The following is a 20808-nucleotide window of genomic DNA, read 5'->3' on the forward strand; positions in this document are numbered from 1 at the left end:
CTGCTGCCCTTGGAGCCCAGGTCTGAAGGCAGCACACAAGTGAGGGTGACAATGCTGTGACCCCCCCCACAACAACCTCTGAACTCCCCCATTCTCCCAGTTTGGTCAGGACCCCCATGGTTACAATACCAGGAAATTTCAGGTGGAAACGTCGAAATAGTGATGTTGGTCAATTTCAAGGCCAGAGGGTTTGTAAACTAGTCAAAGTGAGCCCTGAATTTGGTAGGGACCTGGCTGTTATGGAGGCCCGAGCAGGTTTGCACTCCCCGTTCTCCTGAAAGGCCATGGAGAATTCCTGCTGCCTGAGAAACTTCCCAGAATAAGCTACCAGGACTGGGGGGAAATGAAGGAAACCAACCAAAGTCTGAGCTAGGATGGAGAGCATTGATCCAAGCCGTGTTTGAACCCCTCCACCCCCACATGGCTGCCTGCGGTGAAACGGCCAGAGGGGCACTGATTTCTAGTTGTGAACTTGCTACAGACCGTGGGCTTCAGCACAAGCCGTATCTTGCTGTGCTCCTCTAAGTGTATTTGTGATTGGACGTGCTTCTTGCTAGAGGGGATTTTCAGACACATGAACTGCATGAAACAGAGGAAAAGACAAAGAGAAGCATCAATATGTCTAAGAACTTGAACAATAATTGAGGACCATATATTGGTGTCTAACTACCTCCTGCTGCCGGGAGAGGCAACTGGTATTTTAACGACACACTCACCCCACTTGTGCCTGACCTGGAATTCAGGAGGGATAGCTTAGTGGTTTAAGCATTAGCCTGCTCAACCTAGTTTTGTGAGTTCAATCCTTGAGGAGGCCATCTAGGGAATGGAGGTAAAATTCTGTCTGGGGATGGGTCCTTCTTTGAGCAGGGGGTTTGCCTAGATACCTCCTGAGGTCCCTTCCAACACTGCTATTCTATGAATTCTGTCCTCTTGTGTTGGCAGAACAAATAAACCCCAACTCCAATTAACCCTTACACAATCCCTTTAAGTTCAAGAAAGAGAGATCTCTATTTTGCAACAAGTTTTAACATTACGGGGCAAAGACTAAGGTGAGTGGTCTATTTTTCTTTCAGTTCTAATACTGAAGGAGATCTCAAAAATCCATTCTGTCAACCAAGAGAAAAGATTGTTTTTCTGTTCTCAAAGTGCTGATGCTTTTGATCCCAAAATGTTGTCTTCATTTTCTCTCACAAAATAACTTGCAGTGAAATGGAACCAACTGCCTAAACTATCCTAAACTATCCTGAAAGCTGCATGTCATAGTTTGGGACTATCAGGATAGCGCATCACCTGGCATCAGTTGTCACGGATTCATCAGCATCAGCAGAGCTACGGTGAATGATACCAACTGAGTGTCTGGTCCATTGTGCTGTACTGTTTTAAAAGATTTCATATGCTGTGCATATGAAGATGAAAATGTAGGGTGGAAGGGACCTCATGTTGTCAAGTCAGTTTCCCCATGCTGGGGCAAGACCCCTTGGTTTCAAAGAATCTTGTTTAATGGAGGGCTTTTCCTTTTTTTCTTTTTTTTCTAAAAATGTGCTTCATTTATTTGCATATCAAACATTTTCATTTAAAATTTCCCAGAGTGGGTTTTGTGCTGGTGAAATATTCCCAGTTGACAGCCCTGGAGAGCGAAGATTGTCCCCAGTGCACCATTCTCTGCTCCCATGTATGGTCTTATGGGTTCGGGATGGATACACACCGATAATGGAATGAAATCTCTCTTGCATAGTTGAGTTTTCTTCTTAGTGTGAAGCGGGAGAAGGAACAGGAACATCTGGACCCACCTAGCTTCCAAGGGAACCATCTTTCTTGATACTGTTTGACCTGCAATTCATTGTGGCCCTTTAGGTGGAGATCAGTGAGTATTCTCTAGGAAGCTGCTTTATGACTCTGCTAAAGAACTATCTTCTGAGAAGGACAGGCTGGTCCTGCCACTTTCTCCACTCACTCATGGTGAATTATAGAGATTTGTAGCCATAGGTTGTACAGGATGATAAGATACTGCATGTGAGCATGGGAGAGAGAGAGCTGTTTTACTTAGTATTCATTAGGGTCCTTTCCTTTGGAGGTGGAAGCTTTTCCAAACTCACTTGCTGCCTCTGCTTCCCCACTGCAGAACTCCAGTTTTCGGCTGTGCAAGAAGCCAGAGCAGGCATGAGGGTCTCACCCATCGTTTTAATTCAGCTCTCGCTGCTTAACATTGCTCTTCATTCATATCTCCTCAGTTAATATAAAGTGAAACATTGTTAACATCATCTTACTGATTTCAACAAGAATGCTGGTTATTGAACGTAATCAGAGTTTATTCCTAGTTTGTGGTTTTAATTGACTTATTATAAATAGCATAGCTACTGGTTTAGTTATGGAAAGGTGCTAGAATGCTAATATGAGGCTTAAATCTACCACTCCAAGCACCCCCCTGCCATAGATCAGGTGGCTCTGGTGACACCTGGCCTTTTAGTTTCATAAGAAGAAAGTTATATTTGCAATTGCTGACTTTGCATTGTTTGTGGTTGGCATTTCTAAAATGCTGATTTGGGAAAAAAACCAAACATTTGCAATCATAGAATCATAGAATCTCAGGGTTGGAAGGGACCTCAGGAGGTCATCTAGTCCAACCCCCTGCTCAAAGCAGGACCAAACCCAACTAAATCATCCCAGCCAGGGCTTTGTCAAGCCTGACCTTAAAAACCTCTAAGGAAGGAGATTCCACTACCTCCCTAGGTAACCCATTCCAGTTCTTCACCACTCTACTAGTGAAAAAGTTTTTCCTAATATCCAGCCTAAACCTCCCCCTCTGCAACTTGAGACCATTACTCCTTGTTCTGTCATCTTCTACCACTGAGAACAGTCTAGATCCATCCTCTTTGGAACCCCCTTTCAGGTAGTTGAAAGCAGCTATCAAATCCCCCCTCATTCTTCTCTTCTGCAGACTAAACAATCCCAGTTCCCTCAGCCTCTCCTCATAAGTCATGTGCTCCAGCCCCCTAATCATTTTTGTTGCCCTCCGCTGGACTCTCTCCAATTTATCCACATCCTTCTTGTAGTGTGCGGCCCAAAACTGGACACAGTACTCCAAATGAGGCCTCACCAGTGCTGAGTAGAGGGGAATGATCACATCCCTCGATCTGCTGGAAATGCCCCTACTTATACAACCCAAAATGCCGTTAGCCTTCTTGGCAACAAGGGCACACAAGGCACAACAAGGGCCAATTGTCAATTGCTTTGAAGCAAACAGCCTTTGGAAATTCCAAAACGCTCACCTCCTTCTTTTTAAAGTAATTCTTTTTCTCTGACATTGTCATTCAGTTCACTTTCTCGAAATAGCTACAGTATTAGAGGGATTCACTTAGAGATGAGATGTTTTCACTTTACTAGCAATTTTGGCTCTTTCTACCTGAAAATGATTCTTGAATTAATTTATTTTCTATCCCATATTACATCACAATTAGGAGAACACGGCATTTGAAAGTGTTCTGTATATTGCGTTGTTACAACAAGGTAAGAGTTGATGATGTTTTAGGATCAGTTCTGAAACCTGTAAATGATAACGGATATAATAATATATTAATATTCCATTTTGTGGAAAAAATCCTTTATTTTTCAATAGTCTGTTTAATATAATGTTTTTTTTCTCCTTGATGTTTTCTGGTGGTTTCCTATTATGATGAAACTTGATTAGTCCAAACAGGACAATTGAAACGTGTGTGTGTGTGTGTGTGCACGCATGCACATGCATTTTAATTTTTCACATTGATAAGGTAAAGAATTGTAGAAATCTAGTACCAAAATAGCCACATTACTAGGAAATGGGGCTTCCAGATGAGTGTGACTCTATGCTTCCATTTCCATATGGAAATTTTTATTCCTATCTTTGGTGTTTCTTAGTTTCATGGAGAAATGCAAGAACTTTGTTACTGGTGACCTTGTTCATAACCATAGATGGGCAAATCTGAAAAAAACTAGGAACTGTAATAAAAAGCAGCCAAAGAAGACCAGTTTGTGCAGAAGATGCATATCTCAGGGAAATGACTGAATATTCATGCAAATATATTGTTTACCGTGTTTTTAGTTTTTAGTTGCAAGACTTTAACCCAAAATGATCTCAAAGTATTAAAGTGTTCGAATGAAAAGTCCACCAGCTATTCCAGTTTATACCAGCTCAGGATCTGGCTCCATAACTTTACCTTTAAAGAGATTTTGGGTAGCAGCCCACGTAGAGAGATGGTTGGGTGGGTCTGGCTGTATTTTGCATTGACTGAGCTGGCCAGTGGACTGGTCATGCCATTTTGTTAGAGATGTTGTTTCTACTCATCAGTTAAAGGCAGGTTAAGCTGTTACAAACATCTTGGGATTTTAGACCCTGCTTTCAATTTCCCGATTTCAGTGCATTCAAAATCTCATACTGAATTGTTCAGTAAAAGAGGACGTGTTTTTTCTTCTTTGAGTTCATGTACTTTTATAATTTGGTGTGAACTTTACTAATCTCTTTGCCTTGAAGATCTCCTCCTTTAGGGAGTGCAGAAGGTTCAAATACACTGAGTGTTACCTTGCCTTGCTTCTCGCTCTGCTAGCTGGAAAGATGATTAAATCTGATATTAACAAACAGCCTGACCCAAAGTGCACTGAAATCAATGGAAAAACTCCACTTGGCGTCAATCTGTTTTGGATCAGACCCCCTACAGTGAGTGGGAACACTACATTCCTAGGAAATAGATGAAAATTGCCCTCCTTCCACAAAAACAAACAAATCGCTTTTGCATTGAACTTTTCCATGGAAATGTCAGCATTTTTACAACAAATAAAATAAAATAACAATAATCAATACAAATATTGTTATTTGGGAGTCCTAGCAATGTAGGGACCTCATGGAGTCAAGTCAGGCTCCCCATGCTGGGGCAAGACCAAGTAACACCAAGTAAACATCCCGATGGGTGTTTCTCTGACCTGTTCTCAAACACCTTCAGCACTGAGCAGTCCACAGGTTGATCTGTCTAGCTGAAGTTCCTCAGGCTTCCATTCTCCTTTATAGGCCAGTCTTGTTGGTTCGACTACATCTCCCAGTTGCTCCATTTCAAAACCAAAATACTTCAGATTTCAGCCAAAATAGACCAGCACCAAAATTGTTTGGATTTGGGGTTTTATTCATAAAAGCTCAAAAATTTCCAAGGGGATAGGTGGGAATTTTGACCAGCTCAACATAAAAAGCCTCTATTAACAGGGGGTGATGATTTACCAAGGGTCGTGGTGGATACTCAGTTTACGGACAATTTTTAATTCAAGATTGGATGATTTTTTAAAAGATATGCTCTAATTTACAATGAAAAATAGTGGAAAAAAATTATGACCTGTGTTATACAAGCAATTAGACTAGATTGGGGGTGTTGAATTTATCGTCTGCGAACACCTTGGGATCCACAGACTATATCTAAGGGGTCCTCCAAAGGTTGTTGTTACCATAGAACACTGCTTTTCAACCTGTGGTCCGTGGATTCCTAGGGGTCCACAGATTATGTCTACAATTTCCACCTCCATTCAAAATTTTGGATTCATCCACAAATGAGAAAAAAATCCACTGATCTAGATAATCAAAATGGTTCCTTTGGGCTTTGGAATTTATGACTAAATTGAATTTCCATTGTTTCAGCATCTCTTAAGAGATAACACGAGTCTCCACTGTACATCAGATTTATTGTTGTGGTTCCGATTGCTTCTATCCCCTCCTCTGCCTCTTCTTTGACACAGAGCACAGTGACAGGAGAAATGGCTCCCGGAAACTGCACCAGAGTGACTGGCTTCGTTTTCCAGGGAATAACTGACAGTCTAAAGCTGCAAAACATCCTCTTTGTGTTCTTCTTTGCCATTTATTTCTGCATCCTGCTGGGGAATGTCTGGGTGATTGTGCTGATTAGTGCTGACTCCCAACTCCACAGCTCCATGTACTTTTCCCTCAGCAACTTGTCACTCTTAGACGTTGTCTGCTCCTCTGTGATTGCCCCCAAGGCGATGCTCAGTTCCCTAGTGACGAGTAAAGACATTTATTTCCCTGGGTGTGTGGTTCAGTTTTCCTCTTCTCCTTCTGTGCCAACAATGAGCTTTGCCTCCTGGCTGTGATGGCCTACGATCGCTTTGTGGCCATCTGCAACCCATTGCTTTATTATGTCATCCTGTCCAAGAGAGTCTGCTTCCAGCTGGTGGCTGGATCTTCCCTATGCGCCTGTGTCAATGCCACTGTGCATACGTGGACTGTATTCGGTCTGTCCTTCGGCCACTTCACTGTCCTCAATCATTTCTTCTGCGATATTCACCCACTCCAAGAAATCTCCTGCTCTGACTTTTGCCTCGATAAGCGAGTGCATTTCCTGTTTTCAGCCATAGAAACAATAGGCACCGTTTTCACTATCCTCATCTCCTACACTTACATCATCTTTGCCATCCTGAGGATCGGCTCCACGGCAGGAAGGCACAAAGCCTTCTCCACCTGCGCCTCCCACCTGACTGTCATTTCCTTCTTATATGGGACCCTGATCTTTACATATTTATGACCCTCATCTGGCAGCTCAGTGGACTGGGAGAAAATGGTGGCTGTGTCCGATACCCTTGTGATCCCCATGATGAACCCCCTGATCTACAGTTTGAGGAACAAGGTGGCGAAGGGCGCCCTGAGGAGGACAATACACCAGAAAATTATTCCTCGCTGTATGTAAACATGGGGACTGGTTTTTCTGATCAGTACTGGATGGGGGGCATCTAGGGATCTGGGGCAAAAATCTGTCTGGGGATTGATCCTGCTTTGAGTAGGGGGTTGAACTAGATGACCTCCTGAGGTCCCTTCCAACCCTGATATACTATGAAGTCTATCCCTCCTGCTTTCTGCACCTTCCCTGACCAAGACATTTGCCTTTCCTATAGTAGTAAAAAAATGTATTTAAAACTGACCACATGAATTGTTAATCACAACAGCTCCAGTCTGTGGCATTTACAGAGATTTGTGCTGCTTCTCTATTCACTGGCTGGACATGTTGCATAAATAATCATCATCAGGAATAATAATTATATAGTAACTAAGGTCATATATTCCCTTGATCTCTGGGCGAACCTTCGAGAGCCCTTGGGGGCCATTCCACTGTGCATTGTGGGGAATATATAGTCCTGTGGGGGGAGGGAGAGCTCAGTGGTTTGAGCATTGGCCTGCTAAACCCAGGGTTATGAGTTCAATCCTTGAGGGGGCCATTTAGGGAACTTGGGGTAAAAATCTCGGGATTGGTCCTGCGTTGAGCAGGGGGTTGGACTAGATGACCTCCTGAGGTCCCTTCCAACCTTGATATTCTATGATTCTACCCTGGCCCACAAACCAAAATTAACATGGAATTTGGTCCTTTCCTCCAAATGAAGAAGGAGTGCTGCGAGTAAGGACTGGGGTGCACTGCCAGAGTTGTGTGGGAAGCTCTTGACTGACACAGCAGATTGTGCTGAAGGTCAGGAGTCAGGTGCATTATCAGAGCTGTGTGGGGATCCTGGGATTGAATCAGCAATAAGGTGGCAGCTAATAATGCTGCTCCTATAGAATCAGGAGATCTCTTGTCTGTAAGATTTCATACCAGCAGACTGTGGTCCTGTCACTTTGCAGGAGGTTGGCATTCAGGGCATAGGAATTATCCAGATATCTTCTGTATTTTGAAAATGACACACCCTGATGTGAACTGAGAGCAATCCTGCCCCGTGTGACTCAAGGATCCTGGGTAAGAGTTCATTCCAGCACCCTGTGGTTCTTGGACTTTGTGGAAGGTCAGAGCAGGTTTATCAGGAAATGGGCTTCCCAGAATGAACTGGATCAGAATCTGTTATTTACAGCTTGACTTTATTAAGATAAACACAATAGTAGACACATTTCTGACATGAGCAGGGAATTTCTGCAGGGGAATCGTATTCAGTAAGAGTCAGAAGTAAGCAGTAGGAGATGGGACAGCACTAGGTGAAACACATCCAGAGAGAACTTTATATAGAGCGTCCTACATTCCACCTCAAAACCCATCAACAAAACCCATCGAGGCCTGTGGTCTCCTCAGATGAAGTAGTGGAAGTGCTATTGCTCCTGTCATTCAATACTAGGATTAGACAAAGATGTGGAGAATGCATGACCGGGAACAATCCAGCACTAGCTCCTGGGCAGTGGGAAAGAACTGGGCTTATAGATCCTTTCCATTTCTAGGAGATCTGGTCTAGGATCAGTCTCTTGATTGAAAACTTGGCCTTTCTCTGGGGTATAAATTGTTCTGCTTCATCACAAAAGAAGTTAAATTTGGATCAGGGATAATGAACTGTGTGGCCTTCTAAACAGTCCCAGCTGCAAGCATAGACATGTTTTCTGTGAGGTTGGAACAACAAAGAGCTGTGAGATTTAGACCTTTACCCCTGCATCTTTTTCCTGAAAGCTGAATCTCTTATTACACCTGGCAGTCACCAGAACAATGTGGACATGATGAGACACTCCCATTCACAGCACACACATTCTTGGGGACTGATGTACTGAGCCCAAGGGAAGTTATTACATTTAGCAACATTGGCTGAATTAATACAGTAAATAGCAACTCTCCCTACAACACTTTGAGGCAAATCCACTGGCCCTCCCATTCCCAACCCACCTTCTCCACTGGACTCGTTGGGGGATGTCACAGGGAGTTTTATGACATCATAAGCAGAGCTTGGCTGAAGTCTGGTGTTTTTCAACGTCAGTCATTTTTGGAATTTAAAAAAAAATGTTTTTTGTGGTGGGTTCATGCCATTGAGCACAGTAACTTCCACCCCCACCTTCCTGCATATTATACAGCCCTGGACTCACAGTGATACAAACCCTCCAATCTGATCTCTCTGTGAGCTGCCCATGGTGAGGGATGGGCTCGCTCTCTAATTTCACATCCATGATGGGGGTTTTTCAATCAAATATTTGTTGCCGCAGTTTCACAAATTCGATGAAATGGTGGGATACAAGGGAAGTTATTCCAATTCCTGTTATCCTTTTGGGATGTATCTACAGCAACACATTTCTCCACAATGAGGTTATTTGGTTCCCCAGGTATCCAGAACCTGTAAGACAGAGAAGCTGATGTGTCAGATGTATCTTTATGAGTGACCCAGGGGAAAGAGTTGTATCTAGTGATGGAAGAGTGGTGGAAATGATAATCTATGACTCCTCCAGAGAGATTCCCCTTCCTCCCAAGAATGGGTTTGTAGCTCCCATCATGATGCCCTAAGAAACCTTCCCTTTGCTGGACCAGAAACATTTAGCTCCAGTAGGTGACAGAGGTCTCTTTCTGAGACACACACATATCCACTATACTGTATGTGAATCTGTTGGACAAAGAGGAGGGTGGTAAAACAGCCTTTATCCCAAAAGGTACTCACACTGCCGTCTCGTTATATGGAGTCAGATCCACCCAGCGCCAATGGCCTTTCTCCAGGGCCAGACCAATATAGTAATTCTCCACTCGGATGCCAATAACTGTTCTTTTTACATAACTGGAAATGAAATCCTGGATAAAAAAATCAATTTAAATTTCACTAGATGCAGTTACTGAGCAGACAGTAGCAGGCAGGAATCTCTGGGGAGTGTGAGTCTGGTGCTGGAGGCTAAGGAAGCCCAGGACTGAGTGACCATGGAGCCAGAACTACCCACTCAAATTCAAGAGCAGGTGTCTGTGTGTGTGTGTGTGTGTGTGTCTCCTCTGGGGCTGGGCACTGAATTCCCAATAGAGTCTGACCCCCAGCAAGATACCTGCTCAGCTCCTGTGTTGATCACCACCAGGTGGGAGCCCATCCCTGTGCAGTTCCTCTGGCTGTTATCCCAGTTCATGATGTCTTTAGAAAAGTAGTAGCAGCTGGTCTGAAAGGGCTCCCAGCCCAAAGGGCAGCATGTCGAGACTCGCCCTGTGAGGGAAGAGAAATCCAAGGAGAAGGAATCATAATAATTAGAAATGGAAAATCCCTACTAGGGACATTTTTGCCATTGTATGTGGACAATGTTGAATTGTTCCCTCCAGTTTATTCTGAAGGGTTTGACCTCTCCCAGCTGTACATCTTTGTTTAGACTAAGATGGAAGATGTATTATTAGAAGATGTTAGCTAACATGGTCAGTAAGCCCAGTGTAGACAAGGCAAGGTAGACTTACATGGTAGCTGACATGTTCTAACCACATACCTTTAAATTCTCATCTGGACAAGGCCAAAAATAACACAGTTAATACAGTTTCCACCCCTTCGCTTCCATAGTCTAATGGGTTTGGGAATGTTAGGGTTAGAGAATATTTCCTCATCCTCAACCTGAATTGCTCTTCTTTTTCTCCTGTTATACCTCCTATCTCTGACCATTCTCAATTAACCCCTCCCCATCGTACTTGTTCATACCCTGCCTGTGCTTGAAGAACATTGCCATTTCTCTCCTTAGCCTTCATTTAGCCCCTCTGTACAGACTTCATTTTCTCCTCATTATCTCCTCAGAGGTGAATCCCTCCAGCCCACTGTCCCTGCTGTCAGTCCAGACCTGGGTGTAAATCAGGCCCTAGCCCAGAACGCTGGCACAGGGATGATTTCCTCTCTCTCTTTTGATGTCACTGACCTTTCCCTTCATCTCTCCCCACGACACAATGCCACTCTGCGGAACCCTGGGGCAGGTCCTTGAGCACTTCACAGCTTGGATTTCCCATGAGGAGAGTGACTGGTAAAGGAGAGAAAAAAAGAGAATGGATACAATATTTCCCTCCTCTCACCCCCACATACAACCTGATTTCTTCTCCATCTCCTGGCCAAGAACTGTCACACTGTAGTTGCTCCTACATGTATTTTCATACATACAAAACCAATCTCCCATAGGAGGAGAATAGGACAGCTCAGCTTCCTTCATCTCTCTGCTGGCAGTGGGAACCAGTTCTACTGACTAGTGCAAGCCAATCTTTCTTGGTCAACAAGGTAAGAGAAGTGTCTGACCCACATGGGGTGGGTCAAGATGGGTGTGGCCAGGAAACAGCTCATTAACATTGTCACCCCTTGCTGAGCAGTAGCAGATGTTGGGGCCTTCAGTGTTGTTGAATATGGGTATTTTCTTAGCCTATTTACAGCTCCCAGGCCAAACACCAACATCACGTCCCATGAAACAGCTCTGCCCCAGGAATTAAGTCTAGGTGCACAGATTAAGGCAGAGAGAAAACTCTTGCTGTTTGCTACAGTGCCCCCAAAAGAACCTGCATCCCAGAACTAACCCTGGTACAGATCCTGTCAGTCCCACAAGCATGGGAAGGCAGAGCATACTGGAGGTGAACCACTGGCTATGAGACCGGTGTGAAGATGAAGCTTTGGGTGTTGTGAAACATTGGACACATTCCAAGGAGAGGAGGGGCTGTATGAACAGGATGGCCTGCAGCTCACAGGTGGTGGAGGGGCTAATCTGGGTTGGAGACTAGCTGGGGCAGCTGGGAGGGTGTAAAACTAACAACACATGGGGGAGGGTTCTGAGGGTGCAAAAACAGTACAAATGTTTAAACGTATAACTTAAAGTCAAGGTGTTGGGAACTTCTTGAACTGAGGTGGCAAAGAATGTGAAGAGAAGTGGGTTTTTTTCAATTGTATATGTACCAGTGCCAGGAGCCTGGGTAATGTACAAGAGGATCTGGAAAATCTTACTGATGAGAAGAAATTTGATATAATTGGCACTGCTGAAACCTGGTGGGAGACTTCACATGACTGGAATGTTAAAACTAGTAGTTATCACCTGTTTAGAAAAATCAAGTGAGTAAGAAAGATGGGGGATGGCTGACACTCACAGCATCCCAATGCCAGAGAGCAAGAGACTCCCTGGTAACAGGTAATAAGTTTCAGCTGGCCTGAGCAGTTCAGTGTACCCCAGTTCACTGATGTCATAATCTGTATCTAATAGGTGTCACATAATATGTCATTGGAAAATTAATAATTCACTAATCATTAATAGTCTTGCATGATGTAAGTATATGGTGTGTATTAAAAGTTATGAATAGATAGGCTGGAATTATATCTAAAATAAATATAAATCAGGCATGTCAGAGGGATTTAGTAAACAGGTCTGCCTTAGACAAAGGAATGGGTTTGCTTCTCTGACCAGCCTGGTCATCAGGCAGACAATGAAGATCTATTTACATACTAGGTAAACAAAGGTATCAAGCTAACAAGCAGGGAAGAGAAACATTATCTGAGCTATAAGGACAAGGGGTCTGAACCTCAAATGATAAGCAATGTATTGACTGATTGGGTACAATATTACTCTATTATGAAAGTCTATTGATTGAGATCTTTTATGAAAGTCTATGACACACTAGTGATTAATATCAATGTGCAGTGTCTGATAGCAGAACATAAGGGACTATGAATACTCATTGATTTTTTGCTTTAAAGTGCATTTCTAAACAGAGGAAGAAACCGGTCTCTCCCAGACAGGATGGAATTTCACAATTATCTACCTGTCCCCAATGAAATTAAGCAAAATAATGGAAACAACCGTTACTAGGGATTAACATTTTTAAATCAGAAGGCCCAGACAACATGCACCAAAAAGTCCTAAAAGAGGTGGCTGAGGAGTTCTCTGACCCACCCATGTTAATTTTTAGTAAATCTTGGAATTCCAAGGAAATTCCAGAAGACTGGAAGAGTGCTGTTGTGCAGTTCAATTCAATGCAAAAAGGGCAAGAGGTATCATCTGGGTAACTATGGGCCAGTTAGCCCGACATAGATCCCAGAAAAAATATTAGAAATATTGATATGGGCATCATCCAATAAAGAATTAAGGAAAATAATAGAATTAATGCCAATGAACATGGTTTATGGAAAGTAGGTCTTGTCAAATAAATCTGATTTTATTTTTGATTAAATAAGTTTGGCAGATAAAAGTAACTGTGTGGATATAATATATTTAGAGTTTTGCAAAGCTTTTCAGTCCTACATGGCATGCTAATTAAACAACATGCACAGTACTACGTCAATAAAGCACATGTTAAAAGAATTAAGAACTGGCTAACTGTTAGATCTCAAAAAGAAGTTGTCAGTGGGGAATCATCATTGAATGGGGATGTTTCTAGTGGGGTTCCACAGGGATCAGTACTAAGTCTGATGCTATTCAACATTTTAATCAATGATCTGGAAGTAAATATAAAGGAACTGGTGATAAAATTTGCAGATGACACAAGGATTGGCTGACTGGTAAATAAAGATAGGGACACAGAGACAGACCAGACTGAAGGCAGGAAGGTAGAACTCACCACACTGCACTGCAGACTGGCTCTTTTGAAGAAAGCCACAAAGGACCTAGATCACATGGCTCCCCCAGCCTGCAAACAGGTCCAGGCAGGGCCGTTCCTAACGGGGTGTGGGACCTGGGACAAATCAGCCTGTATGGGCCCCCTTAACATTTTTTCTGCAGGTTAAATCTGGTGTGGGGAGGAAACACCTGTGCTGGAGGGCGAGGGATGATCGAGAGTCACAGGGTATCTCTTGTGCTAGGGGCGAGGGGGCCCCCTGTGCTGGGGGATCCCGGAAAAGGGAGGAGTCTGGGGCGGAAGGGCAATGGATGGGGTCAGCCTGGCACTGGCGTGTGCTGGCAGTGCTAGGATACTGGCAGCCGGTGCGGTGGCGGGAAAGGAAGAAAAAGAAATACAATGCATGCTTCTCACTGGTGAATGCGGGCCCGACTCCTGCTGCTGGCGCCAGGCCTCCCACTAACTCCCCTGGGCTGGGCTGGCCCCCCCAGCCCCTAATCCCACCCCCTGGGCTGGCCTGGTTCCCCAGGTACCCCTAACCCCACCCTTCCTGGGCCGGCCTAGCGCTCCCCGCATGACACACGCACACTGAAGCACGGAGCCCCCCAAAGTGTGGTGCCCTGAGCAGTCGTCCCAATTCACCATACCCAAGGGATGGCTCTGGGTCCAGGAAATCCCTTCCACATTTAAATGATGGCTTGTAATTTTAACACAGTTTCCAATATTCCACATATACAGCACTGGCAAGACCAATACGGGGATATTGCATTGAGTTCTTTTGTCCCACATTTTATAAAGGATGTTGATCAATTGAACAGGTTGCAGAGCGCAGCCATAAAAATTATTCAAAGTGGGAAAAAAGCCTTAGAGAGACTTTAGGAGATCAATCTGTTTAGCTTATCAAAACGAAGATCAAGAGGTGACTTGATTATACGGTCTAAGTATCTTCACAGAAAGAAAATACCAGGCACTAAAGGGCTCTTTAACCTAGTGGAGAAAGGCAGAACAAGAACCAGGGACTGTAAATTAAAGCTGGGCAAATTTAAGTTAGAAATTAGGCACTGTTTTTAAGAGAGGGTGATTAACCATTGGCACAAACAACCAAGGAAAGAGGTGGATTCTCCATCTCTTGATGTCATAAAATCAAGACTGGATGCTTTTCTAGGAGATAGGATTTAGTCAAACACGAGTAATTTGTCTCAATACCAGGATAACTGAGTGAAATTTGATGGCCTGGGATATTCAGAAAGTCAGACTAGCTGATCCCTTCTGGTCTTAAACTCTGTGAAAATAATTTCTTCAAAAGCTGAACAATGATTACATGACAAAAAAAAAGAACTTGTAAAACTGAATAACAGCACCATCTGGTGACTCCTTCCATAACAGTCCTGCCACATTAATCCCAGGATGCACGTCTTTGGATAGAGAGAACATATATGTTTGCTCTGACTTTTATAGAGCAGTATATCAACAAGCTACCCTTAAATCCCCAACACTCAAGGAACTGGGAGGAGCATGTAGAGGGTGGAGCAGCTTTATAAATACCTTGAGTGATCTAATGAAGACGCAGCAGCTGAGTGGTTAAAGTAGAACTTTCTCATGCTTAGCTATAACACAAATGTGATGTTAGGTTGGAATTAGCTGAGCTGTCCTGGTGTTAGGTAAGCAGAAAAAACATACATCCCATTTTGAAAAATGTTGAGGCTTTTGTACTCAGATAACTTGAAATTAGACTAGCTGAACTCTACTCAGATGTATGCTGATATCCTCTGATGTGTTGAGCACCGTCTATTCCTATTGAACTAGGAACTGAAGGGGTCCAGTACCTTGCAGGAGGGGTAAAATAATGATGTCCTCAGTGAGGACAAATGTGCTGGATATGTTTCAAGAAATTTGGTTCATGAATAAAAAGGGTTATAAGAGATCAGAAATTACAGCTGGGAACTAATGCCCTGGATGAAAAAAGCTCTGTATACCAGTTCTCCTGAGCCAGCTTGGCCCCCTGAAGTGGAGCCAAATTGGAATAAGTTCTGAAAAGCTCTGTATCACATCCCCCAATTCTCATGGCTGAGCTGATCCCTAAAAGTTGGGGTTCAATTAAAACTCAAGGCCTGAGAAGAAAGTCTCAGAACCCCATTCACTGATCCCTTAAACCATCCACTCTCCTTGACAGGGAGCTGACTTAGAACTTGTGTCCTCATATGGCTCTGTTTAGTGGTCTCTCATCCTGCTGAGCCATCTCAAGCTCCACCATGGCTAGTTAATATCCCTGATCCTCTGGACATATACCCCCACACCATCTCACCTGCTGCCTTTGGCATAGCCACTCCCCAATTCTCCTTTGCTAGCTCAGGAAGGATTGGTCCCTACAGTGTATTCTTCAGGGCTTTCTCCAGGCCCAAACGTTTGGACTCCCACCCAATCTCCCCTTGAGATTTTTCTTCAGTGTAATAGACCCCTCACTGTTAGGGAGTGTTTCCTGACTGTCTAGAAGGGTGTTTCTCTCTTTGCTCAGTTTTATCCACCTTATTCACAGAAAGCTGGGTACTTGTCTTTTGCCTTCTGGTTTCAGAGCATTTAGGAAACACTCTGGTCACATTCAAAATTTTCTCCGCAACTATGAGTGCTAGAAACTTCCTTTTTCTTTTTAATGAGAGCTGGGATTGTCTCCAGGAAGTGGCGCTTTAAGTAAAAAAAAAAAATCGGATGTTGTAAGGCTCATGATAAAATTGTGAGTTCGTTATTGAGTGGGGGGAAGCTTTGGATTGACTAGGCTGTCTCTTATTTCTTGTCTAATGAGGCACAAACCACTGCTTTAAAGCACAGGATCGCCAACCCCAAGTCATACTGCCCTCCCCTCATGATGACATTTTATAACATAATAAATGATGGGATCTTATGATTTGCCATCTGGCTTTTGCTCCTTTCAGGGTCATGTTTTTGAGTTTTTTTTCCTGAAACCAGGAGGGCTAAAAACTTATTTTTAAATGAGCACTAAAGTTCCTGCATAAACACATGACTCCAGGATCTGGGGCTTTAAGAAAAACAGCAAATATTGTGAATTTTGTGAAAAATAATAAGAGTTGGCAACACTGATTAATCCCCAGGCTAAGCAGACCTGGTAACACTAACAACAACTTGTTTCTCTCCAGTTCATTCTTCTGGAAGGAAGCCCCAGCTCTTTACTGACTGTATTTACAGTAAATGCTTCCCTAATCACAGAAAATCAGCTGCCTCTGGGGTGAAATGTGGCAGCTGTTTAATGACACAAATAGTAGGTCAGGACAGTAGAAAGCAAATGAAAACCCCACTGGACCTGCCAGGGGGATTCCAGCTGCCTGAGTTGGAATTTGACATGGACACCAGACTAAATGCTGCTATTGATGTAAAATACATTGCCCGCTCTTTAATTTCCACTAGGGAGCAGCATTAAGCTTTACATATTATACAAAAGGTGTCACCTCCAGCAGCCCCTGGCACTTCAGGGGCAGACAGTGAGGGAGGTGTATCCTCCTGAGTGCCCCACACCACACCCTGCAGCACCATGACCTACAGCACACTGTGCCCAGCTCCCGGCAGCATATGAGAGCCTGGTCTGGCTGGCTGGCTGCACTGGCTCCTCAGCCCATGCTGCTGTGTCTGAGACAGCAGGAAGGAAAGGCCCAATAACAGTGACAGAAAAATAATGAAACCTTCCACACACACAGCTGCCTTTCCTCTGGAGTCAGGGGAGGTGTGGGGCATGCCTTCAGTCTCCTGCCAAGCCTGTAAAGGTTCCCACCTCCAGCAAGGGTGAGTGAAGGCAGTGGGAGATCCAGTGACCACACATAAATTATAATGGGCTTCATCACACTTGCGATGGAAACCACCTGGAAACATGGGTGTGCTGCGGGGAGTAGTGCTGGTGACTCACGAAGGGAAACTTTTCTCTCTGTGTCAATAGGCAGATTGGGGGATGGGGCAGTGGATTAAGTGTAGAGGAACAGATTATTGTTCCATCAAGTCCAGCATCAGGCTTCTTGCAGAGGGAAGGGGAATTTTTCTACCAGTCTTGTGATGGCTCATTTCAAACCAGAAGTACATAATTATGAGAAATAAAAGCAACTCCACCCTAGCCCTCCCCCCTGAATAGATACATAAAAAAGTGAAGAAAATGAGGATGGAAAAGAGGAACTATTCCCCATCCCTGAAATATTTTATTTAGAAAATATTCATGAAGGTTTGCAACATGTAACATTGTAACATTAACCCTCTATCTGCTAGGTTTTCCCAGGGTCTGTGAGGTGGGAGTGGGGATCTTTAGCTTGTCAGATCTCACACGCTATGGATTAAGCCAGTTTGATATTGGAATGGAAGGAAGTGATTGTGGGTGCTGTGTATGGAGACTCAGTCAGAACTTCAGGAAGATCAGACTATCTTATTTATTATTATAGGTTCAGCTCTGCAACTTCGAGTCCGGTGTTGGTGCAGAGGTTGGTGTCAGCTGCCTCAAATGAAAATAATATATCACCATATCTAGCTACCTGTCCCACTTTGGGGTTGTGGGGTGGTGGTTCTTCCTGATCCCTACAGAGATCATTTATCCCCTAATGCCTGAGAGTTTATTACCTTTCTCTTAATTATGCTGCCCCTTTTATATCCAGCAACTGCACCAGACTTGCTTGATTCCCTGCAGCAGGCAGTTCCACAGCTTGAGTTTACAAGCCTTTCATTTTACTGGTTCCACATTTACCAGCCACTATCTTACTGGAGATCCTCTTTGTTGTTGTAAGATGGGAAAAAGGAAAGAAGGAGGAGGGACAGACCCCAAAGAAAGCAATAAAATCCCTTCTTGTTTTATACATTTACTTTTTCTTTCCAAGGCAGACAAATAAATAGAATTCAAAACCCACCCATGCAGCCATAGATGACACAGGCCTTGAGGACAACAGCACAAACAAGAATGACCCAGAAGCTCAGCCAAGGGCAGCGTTTCCTCTCTTTTGTGGGGGCTGAAATACATAAGGTAAGAGCAGGAATCACACACCTTTTCCAAAGATAAAATTGCAAGAGAGCCCAGGAGGCCCAGTACCCATTTTCCTGATTCCAACATAGTGTCCTGAGACAGAGGTGAGGAATTTTCCTAGAATTACACCTGCACCCAGAAGCCTGTAATTAAAAGTGGCTCAGATACAGGAGCTGGGATTAGTGCAGGGTCCCCCAACTCTTCTCTGTCTCTTTTTCTCTCTACCTGCAAGACTTGTCTCCCCTCCTCTTTCCCCTTTATTCCTTCTCCTGTCCATTGATTGGTCCCCCAGCACCTCCTTTTCTCCTCATAACATCTCCCCATATACCTCTCTCCTTCCATTTCCCCAGCCACTCCTCCTTTCTCTCATTGCATTCTCTTCCTCTACCGCCCACCTCTCCCTGTTTATCCCGCCCTTCCATCCCCATCTTCTCTACTTCCCCTTTGTTGATCCTCTGTACTCCCTTCTCTCTCCTCTCCCCATCCATCTTTCCTTACTCTTTAGGGATCTGGCTACCCTTTGAGCTAGGGGTGTGATTCCCAGCTTGAGGAGACATACCTGTGCTAGCTTTGATCAAGCTAGTGTGCTAAAAGTAGACTGTAGCCATGGTGGCATGTGCAGCAGGAGGGCCTGATGACACACCTAGCATATCTGATGAGCACGCACTTATGGCAGCTACCCCACTTGCTGCTTGCACTGCTCCAGGTAATCTATTTTTAGGGCATTAGCTCAAACAAAGCTAGTGTGGGTGTTTCCTTGAGCTGGGACTCACACCCCTAGCTCAAAGTGTGGATATTCCCTCCTAGGTGTATGTCTACATTGCAAATGGAGGTGTGATTTCAGCGTGGGTAAGGCATACCTGTGTTAGCTTTACTCTAGCTGGGGCAGGTAACAGTGGTAGTGAGGACAGGGTGGCATAGGCTTCAGCACAGGCTAGCCATCCCAGTACAAGCCCACTTGGGACCCTGGGTGGGTACTTGCATTGCTAGCCTCTGCTGGGGTCCATGCTGCTGCATCTCTGCTGCAATTGTTCACACAGGCATGTTTACATGCGCTACAATCAACCCTTCATTTCCTGGCCTGTTACTCACAGGTTGGTGTTCTAAGTTGCCCAAAGGAATGAAAGTCCAGCTCAGCCCGTTATATACAATTGTTTATAAAAGTCAGTCAAAGTTAGAGACAAATACAAATGGTACAAATTGGGTTGTTTACAGTGAAAAAATCATGACAGGGCTTCAAAGCATCTAGTAAGGTCAGAGGTTGGCATTGTAATGAACAGTAAGATTGTAGAAATGGGAGGAAATGTTTATAGTTTAAATCATCCAAATGTGTTTCAACTGGTTCATTTAATGGGGTGAGGCCGACACCCTTTCTTGGACATTGTTTCTGTGGGGTCATTGAAATGGACAGAAGGTCATTGCTTTTCTCTCTTAATTTCATTATCCCTTCCCCAATTCCTTTGGGCCATTCTCCAGGCCTGTCACTCCCTGGCTCCATTCTCCTAATCCCTCTATCTCATCCTTTCCAGCCACCGTTCCCCCATTTCTGTATGGTCTTTCTCCAGAACTTATCTCCTCTATCACTCCCTCTCCATTGCCTTCCCAAATCCCTATTTCAACCCATCCCGCCCTACAGAGTGAGATGAAATTCCCATTCTCACCTGCAGTTCCTGGGCTGGATTTCCTCATTGGGGTCATGGCCTCTCCCAGAACCTCACTGTCCCCACCGGTGACTCCAGGGAATACACGTAGCCACCAGCACAAGGAGCCGTTCTATTGAAGAACAACTTGTATTCTGAGCTGGTCAAACACAAATGAGGAGCCTTAATGATGGCTAATGAGATGGCGAGGCTGAAAGCCAGAGCCTGGAGATAAATACCCCACAGAAGGGAGTGGAGTGAAGGGAAATTTTTCAGCCCGTCTTGTGATGACTCATTTCAAACCAGAAGTACGTAATTATGAGAAATAAAAGCAACTCCACCCTAGCCCTCCCCCCCGAATATATACATAAACAAGTGAAGAAAATGGGGATGGAAAAGAGGAACTATCCCTCATCCCTGAAATATTTTATTTTGAAAATATTCATGCCATTTTGCAATATGTAACATTGTAACATTAACCCTTTATCTGCTAGGTTTTCCCAGCGTCTGTGGGGTGGGAGGGGGGATCTTTAGCTTGTCAGATCTCACACGCTATGGATTAAGCCAGTTTGATATTGGAATGGAAGGAAGTGTTTGTGGGTGCTGTGTATGGAGACTCAGTCAGAACTTCAGGAAGATCAGACTATATTATTTATTATTATAGATTCAGCTCTGCAACTTCGAGTCTGGTGTTACCGCTCAGGTGGTTGCCTCAGAAATGCTTGCAGCTCTCCCTTATGGATCTATTCAGCTAAGTCTAGTACAGCCCTTACAGGGACATATCCTCACATCTCCCCTTTTCCAACTAAAGAACTTATTCAACATCAGTCAAAACTATATAAAAACAAACTATCTATATACAGTTAACTTGGCTTGTTGC

At 44.1% G+C, this 20808-nt stretch overlaps 1 protein-coding gene across 3 annotated transcripts; it reads right to left on the reverse strand.

The window, feature by feature from the left end:
- Window positions 1–7868: 7868 nt before the first annotated feature.
- Window positions 7869–20142, reverse strand: LOC123349706 (C-type lectin domain family 4 member E-like). 3 transcript variants are annotated; one of them, XM_044987892.1, is made up of 6 exons: window positions 19950–20142; window positions 18176–18274; window positions 10622–10720; window positions 9782–9933; window positions 9412–9539; window positions 7869–9093 (listed from the first exon to the last, which is right to left on the reverse strand). In XM_044987892.1, exons 1-6 carry the CDS (start codon window positions 19984–19986, stop codon window positions 8946–8948), a joined length of 663 nt encoding a protein of 220 aa, XP_044843827.1. In that variant the 5' UTR covers window positions 19987–20142; the 3' UTR covers window positions 7869–8945. The 3 variants fall into 3 exon arrangements, with proteins under 3 accessions (XP_044843827.1, XP_044843829.1, XP_044843828.1); XM_044987894.1 differs by lacking the exons at window positions 18176–18274; window positions 19950–20142 and adding an exon at window positions 10858–10959; XM_044987893.1 differs by lacking the exons at window positions 18176–18274; window positions 19950–20142 and adding an exon at window positions 10840–10929.
- Window positions 20143–20808: the final 666 nt, after the last annotated feature.

Source organism: Mauremys mutica, chromosome 1 (assembly GCF_020497125.1).
Source record: "Mauremys mutica isolate MM-2020 ecotype Southern chromosome 1, ASM2049712v1, whole genome shotgun sequence".
In the NCBI taxonomy this organism is placed as follows: domain Eukaryota; kingdom Metazoa; phylum Chordata; order Testudines; family Geoemydidae; genus Mauremys; species Mauremys mutica.